This window comes from Babylonia areolata, chromosome 32 (assembly GCF_041734735.1).
Source record: "Babylonia areolata isolate BAREFJ2019XMU chromosome 32, ASM4173473v1, whole genome shotgun sequence".
NCBI classification, from domain to species: Eukaryota; Metazoa; Mollusca; class Gastropoda; order Neogastropoda; family Buccinidae; genus Babylonia; species Babylonia areolata.
Genome location: NC_134907.1, coordinates 20,998,936 through 21,006,435, shown reverse-complemented (window position 1 = coordinate 21,006,435; position 7,500 = coordinate 20,998,936). Strand labels below are relative to the sequence as shown.

At 44.0% G+C, this 7,500-nt stretch overlaps 1 protein-coding gene across 3 annotated transcripts in view; it reads right to left on the bottom strand.

Moving 5' to 3' along the window:
• LOC143276592 (uncharacterized) overlaps positions 1–7,500 on the bottom strand; it is a 99,525-nt gene that overhangs the window by 1,201 nt on the left and 90,824 nt on the right. For all 3 annotated transcript variants that reach the window (XM_076581192.1, XM_076581194.1, XM_076581193.1), the window contains one exon: positions 3,530–3,711. In XM_076581192.1, coding sequence (XP_076437307.1) covers positions 3,530–3,711 — 182 coding nt within the window. The remainder of the gene's footprint in view (positions 1–3,529; positions 3,712–7,500) is intronic.

The window sequence follows — 7,500 nt, the reverse complement described above, 5'->3', positions numbered from 1 at the left end:
TAGTAACGATGACAGTTATACTACTAATAATCATGACAATAATAACGAGGAGGAGGTGGAGGAGGACGGGAGCAAGGTGGCAGAATGGTTAAGACGCTAATCTGCCAATACAGCGTCCGTGAGGGTCTGGGTTCGAATCCCGCTCTCGTCTTCCTCCCAAGCTGGCCTGGAAAATCAAACTGAGCGTCTAGTCATTTGAATGAGACAACAAACCGAGGCCCCGTGTGCAGTCGGCACTTAGCGCACTGAAAAAAGAACCCACGGCAACAAAAGTGTTGCCCTATGTCAAAATTGTGTGAAATGAATCCACTCTGATAGGTACACAAACATAACATATGCATGCACTCAAGGCCTGCCAAGCGCGTTGAGTTACCCTGCCATCAGACATCTGCCTAGCAGATGTGGTGTAGCGTATATGGATTTGTTCAAACGCAGTGACGCCTCCTTGAGAAGCTGAAAGTGAAAACTGATGATGATGATGATGATGATGATGATGATGAAGAAGACGAAGAAGGCCGATTACTCTGGTGATAATAAATTTAATCTCACGTTAATATTGATATTAGTATTATTTTACTATATCATGTACTGTTTGTTTATTTGTTGTACTTCATTATTTCATTACTTACTGTTTATGAATGTTATTTGATACAACTGATAATATGGTTCATCAGCCGTCATGATAAAATTGAAGTGCAACGTTGTGAGCACAGAATAAGCTTTAAGCTTATTGATGCTCTTTTGCCATTCATTGCATTGTAATCATGTGTACTCTTGAATAATTAAAGATTATTTAAACCAAGAAGAAGAACAACAACAACAAGCCATGTTACAGTCCAACCCACCAAGAAAGGACTTAATTAAAGGCTTCGCGGACAGCTGTGGTGTGTCACTGCATTGTGATTTGGTTTGTTTTGTTTTTTTGCTTTCTTCTCCCACTGACATTGAGAACACCATTGTCATGTAAGTGGAGTCTCTCTAACTGCCGAGGGAGGGTTGGGGAGAGGGGGGGTAGGGGTGGAAGGGTTGAAACACCATTGCCGAGATATTTGTCGAGTCCTAGTGGGACGAAATTGGACTCGTATCACGCATTCTGATGGGCTTTTCCTCTTGACACAACTGAAACGTTACCCATTTGATGTGTTTTGAGGGGTGGAGACGCTCCTAAGATCCGGCCTTTACTCTGTGTGTGTGTGTGTGTGTGTGTCTGTGTGTGTCTGTGTCTGTGTCTGTGTCTGTGTGTCTGTTTGATACGGAACTGACGATAACGATGATGATGATGATACGTTTCGTGTCTACATTATTTGCTCTGACGCTCGGGGACATAATATAATGAAGACAGAAAGTATCCTGGTGGTATTTTATAACTCAGCAATCTGTCTTATATGTGAACTATTTTGTGTGTGTTTTTTCTTCTTCTTGTTCTTGTTCTTCTTGTTCTTCTTGTTCTTGTTCTTCTTCTTGTTCTTCTTGTTCTTCTTGTTCTTCTTGTTCTTCTTCTTCTTCTTCTTCTTCTTCTCACAGTCGCCCTTATTGATTAAGATGTCATTATCTTTGGTACCCAGTTTGACACTGAACTATAAAAATAAAAAAAATCATCAAAACATGTATGTAAATGAGAGAGAGAGAGAGAGAGAGAGAGAGAGAGAGAGAGAGAGAGAGAGAGAAGTCAGACAGAGACTAAATGTCACAGGACTGAATGTCAGAAGAACTCTATAAATACATGACATCTACTCCCTACATGATAATAAAAGCATGGAGGAAAAAAGAAACTCGTTGAAAATGTCTAATGTTAGAAATGCCTTTAAATAAAAACAAAGCAAAGCAAAAAGACAACACCGCCAGAAAAACGAACATAAAATGAGTTAATAGTCCCCTGTGGCCCAACAAACCATAAAAGCTGCCAACACAGATTTCAGGCTGATTTACTGCCAGCGACTCCCAGGATGAATATAGCACGTTGTTGGACCTTTTTCTTTCTTCTTCATCATCTTTTGTTTTTTCTTTGCAGAAAACCAGACAGTTTGATTGGTGCTGACTGTTTGTCGGTCTGTTCGTGTGCGTGCATGCGTACACGCCAGTTGGTTATGTGTACGTATGCATTTTCACGTGACAGAGAGACAGACAGACGGAGGGAGAGAGACAGACAGACAGAGGGAGGGAGACAGACAGACAGACAGACAGACATGGAGAAATACGACGCATGCATGTGTTTCCTTCCATTGCCTAGCATCTCGAACGGCGCTACAACCAGCCAATGAGATGTGGAATGATGCTACAACCAGCCAATGAGATGTGGAATGATGCTACAACCAGCCAATGAGATGTGGAACGGCGCTACAACCAGCCAATGAGATGTGGAATGATGCTACAACCAGCCAATGAGATGTGGAATGATGCTACAACCAGCCAATGAGATGTGGAATGATGCTACAACCAGCCAATGAGATGTGGAATGATGCTACAACCAGCCAATGAGATGTGGAACGGCGCTACAACCAGCCAATGAGATGTGGAACGATGCTACAACCAGCCAATGAGATGTGGAATGATGCTACAACCAGCCAATGAGATGTGGAATGATGCTACAACCAGCCAATGAGATGTGGAATGATGCTACAACCAGCCAATGAGATGTGGAACGATGCTACAACCAGCCAATGAGATGTGGAATGATGCTACAACCAGCCAATGAGATGTGGCCAACCTTTCTATGCCTTATTCTGAAACCAATCAACACATCGAATGGTTCTACAACCAGCCAATAAGATGTTACGAAACTTTCAATCTGAAATCAGTGAACACATCGAAAGTTGCTGGAACCAGCCATGAGATATGGCGTAACTATTACGCTTCATTCTGAAACTAATGATCACATCGAATGGTGCTACATACAACCAGCCAATGAGATGTGGCCTTCCTTTCTGCGCCTCACCCTGAAACCAATGAACATATCGAACGGTGGTATAACCAGCCAATGGGATGCGGCCTACCTTTCTTACGCTTCATTCAGAAACCAATGAACATATCGAACGGTGGTATAACCAGCCAATGGGATGCGGCCTACCTGTTGTTTTTTTCACACATCATTTTGAAACCAATGAACGTATCGAATAGTGGTACACAACCAGCCAATGAGATGTGGCCTACCTGTTGTTGTTTTTTTCATACATCATTTTGAAACCAATAAACGTATCGAATAGTGGTACACAACCAGCCAGTGAGATGTGGCCTACCTGTTGTTTTTTTCATACATCATTTTGAAACCAATGAACGTATCGAATAGTGGTACACAACCAGCCGATGAGATGTGTTTTTTTGTTTGTTTGTTTGTTTGTTTGTTTGTTGTTGTTTTTTGTTGTTTTGGGGTGGGGTTTTTTGTTTTTTTGTTTTTTTTGTTTTTTTGTTTTTTGTTGTTGTTTTTTTCCTTTCTTTCCTTTTTTTCTTTTCCAACACATCATTCTAAAACCAATGAACATAATCGAACGGTGCTACATTACACACAAGCAGCCAATGAAATGCGGCGTACCTTTTTACGCTTCATCCTGCGGTTCTGGAACCAGACCTTGACCTGTCGCTCGGTCAGCTGCAGCTTGCACGAGATCTCCCAGCGCTTCTGGCGCGTGATGTAGGAGGAGTTGAGGAACTCGTTCTCCAGAACCATCGTCTGGTAGCGCGTGTAAGGCTTCCGCTTCTTCCGCCCCTTGCACTCTGCAACACGATGAAGGGGGCGGGGCGTGAGGGGTAGGGGGTGAAGGGTGGTGGTGGTTAGACGTTGGGTTGAATGGCTGGTGGGTAAGTGGTGGTCAATGGCTTGGGGTGACTGGATGGAAAGCTGGGTGGATGGATGGATAGATGGATGGTCGGGTGAGTGTCTGGGTGGAGGGTGGGTTGGCTGTTTGGGTGGATGGTTGGTTGAATTGTTGGGTGGATTGTTGGGTGGATGGTTGGGTGGATGGTTGGTTGAATTGTTGGGTGGATGGTTGGGTGGATGGTTGGTGGAATTGTTGGGTGGATGGTTGGGTGGATGGTTGGTGGAATTGTTGGGTGGATGGTTGGTGGAACTGTTGGGTGGATGGTTGGGTGGATGGTTGGGTGGATGGTTGGTGGAATTGTTGGGTGGATGGTTGGGTGGATGGTTGGTTGAATTATTGGGTGGATGGTTGGGTGGATGGTTGGTTGAATTATTGGGTGGATGGTTGGTGGAATTGTTGGGTGGATGGTTGGGTGGATGGTTGGTTGAATTATTGGGTCGATGGTTGGGTGGATGGTTGGGTGGATGGTTGGTGGAATTGTTGGGTGGATGGTTGGGTGGATGGTTGGTTGAATTGTGGGGTGGATGGTTGGGTGGATGGTTGGTGGAATTGTTGGGTGGATGGTTGGGTGGATGGTTGGGTGGATGGTTGGTGGAATTGTTGGGTGGATGGTTGGGTGGATGGTTGGTTGAATTGTTGGGTGGATGGTTGGGTGGATGGTTGGTTGAATTGTTGGGTGGATGGTTGGGTGGATGGTTGGTTGAATTGTTGGGTGGATGGTTGGGTGGATGGTTGGTGGAATTGTTGGGTGGATGGTTGGGTGGATTGTTTGTGGAATTGTTAGGTGGATGGTTGATTGGATGGTTTGTTGAATTGTGGGGTGGATGGTTGGGTGGATTGTTTGTGGAATTGTTGGGTGGATGGTTGGGTGGATGGTTTGTGGAATTGTTGGGTGGATGGTTGATGGGATGGTTTGTTGAATTGTTGGGTGGATGGTTGGATGGGTGGTTTGTTGAATTGTTGGGTAGATGGTCGGGTGGATGGTTTGTTGAATTGTTGGGTAGATGGTCGGGTGGATGTTTTGTTGAATTGTTGGGTGGATGGATCACTGGGAGGATGGCTGGATAAATGGCTGGTCGAAACGAAATGTTCACACCAGGGTAATAAGATAAGCATGTACACATGCTTTCTTTCTTTTACCGATCCATATCATTAAATGAAGAAGTAAAGAAGAAAATAACTAATAAAAAAAATGAACCCACAGAAATAACCAAAAGATTCAAAGAGCAAGAATACATACTATCATCTATCGATATAATTATTTTCCTTTATATATGGCTTGCATTGCCGAAGGCAATACAAAATCATCTCTGATCCTCTCTCTCTGTGTGTGTGTGTGTGTGTGTGTGTGTGTGTGTGTGTGTGTGTGTTAGAATCAGTTTCTCAAGGAGGCGTCAATGCGTTCGGACAAATCCATATACTCTACACCATATCTTCCAGGCAGATGCCTGACCAGCAGCTTAGGCCTCGAGTGCATGGATATATATATATATATATTAGTGTACCTATCAGAGTGGATGTCTTCTACAGACTATTGCTAAAGAACAACCCTCTTTTTGCCGTGGGTTCTTTCTCCATGCGCCAAGTGCGTGCTGCACACGGGACCTAGGTTTATCTTTTCATCCGAATGAGGAGATGCTCATGTTCATTTTCCAGTCAAAACTGGGAGAAAGGGCGAGAAGGCGAGAATCGAACCCAGTCCCTCACGGATACTGTATTCGCAGATTAGCGTCCTTAACCTTTCTGCTGCCTTCCTCCTCCTCCTCCTCCTCCGCCGAGAGAGAGAGACAGACAGAGAGACAGACAGAGAGACAGACAGAGAACATGACTCCAGAATGAAATGCATGTTAATGTTAATAAAGAGCAACTCATCCATCTCCACCCACCCCCCTTTCCCAACACCACACCTCACCTCCTCACCCCCCCCCCCCCTTCCACCACCTCCCCTCTGCTCCATGTGATGAACGTTTGGCCCCCCGCCATACGTTAGGAGACCCCGCGACAAGCCCAGCAACAAAAGACGACATGCCCTTGACTGTCGTCTGCACCCCCACCCCCACCCCCTGTCCTCTTCTGGCTCCCCCTACACCACTACCCCTCCTTACCCCTCTCTCTCTCTCTCTCTCTATATATATATATATATATATATATATTTGTGTGTGTGTGAGTTTGTGTGTGTGTGTGTGTGTGTACACATACACACACACACACAATCACACACACACACGTACGCACACACGCACACACACACATACACATCCATCTCTCTCTATACACACACACACACACACACACACACACACACACACACAATCACACAATCACACACACACGTATCATGCACGCACGCAAGCACACACACACATATCTATACATATATATGTGTGTGTGTACACACACACACACACACACACACACACACACACACATACGCACGCACACACGCACGGACGCACACATACATACATACACATCTCTCTATCTCTCTCTATCTCTCTGTTTATATATATATCGCAGGGAAAGCAGCCAAAAAATAATATGATAGGACTGTGTTTGCCTTTGTGACCTTGGTGAACGGTCCAGTTGTGGTGTGTGTGTGTGTGTGTGTGTGTGTGTGTGTGTGTGTGTGTGTGTGTGTGTGTGTGTGTGACGTCACCCGGCAGACGACAAGCCAGGCTGTAGACACAGTGGTAGGGACGATCTCCATCCCCTTGGCGGCACGTGAGGCGACTGGCTGATCGCCTGCCGGTAGAGAGAGAGGGGCTTTACATTTAAAAAAAAAAAAGTCTGAAGTTCTCTCTCTCTCTCTCTCTCTCTCTCTCTCTCTCAAGCTGGTACTCCTTAAAAAGACTTCCCTTTTAGACTCAGACTATAAACAAGCGAATATTCTCCCACCTATCCGTACATCAGAGTACAATAAAGGAATCATGATGCAAACGATTATGACAGGTAATGCACCACCAACATTAATAGACAAATATTCTGTAAATTCATCAAGGAATCCCCCCAAAGTCCATATCCCAGTTCCAAGAACTGACTTGTTCAAATCCAGTCTGGTCTACTCAGGCGCCACCCTATGGAACTCACTCCCAGAAACAATTAAACAACACCATTGCCATACCACCTTCAAAAAACATTGCCTGTCCCACATTATGCCATAAAGTGTAATGTAAATCGTTCATTTTAATGATTCTGTTTGTCAAATGTGTATGGTTGACTGATAACCTCCCTCACCCTCCACCCCCCACTCTGATCTGTAGTGCGGTGTGTGTTGTGTGTGTTGTTTCTTTCATTTTGTTCATTTTTTCCTATGCATTTTACTAACAACATGCCTGTACCTGTATGCCATGTGTGTGTGTGTGTGTGTGTGTGTTGTTGTTGTTGTTGTTTTTGGTTTGTTTGTTTTGTTTTTGTTGTTTTTTGGGGTTTTTTGTTTGTTTGTTTGTTTTTTAGTTTTGTTTTGTTTTGTTTTGTTTTTATTTCATTTTATTTTATTCTATTTTATTATGTTCTATTTTATTTTTCTTCCCTGTTATGTATCTCTACTAACACCATGCTTTCATGCTTTCATTTTATTTAATATTGTGTAGTGTAGACCCTATTCAGGGCGGGGACTGGATGTAAAAACGCACACCAGTGCTTATCTATTATCCTCGAAATAAAGAATTTGTCTTGTCTTGTCTGT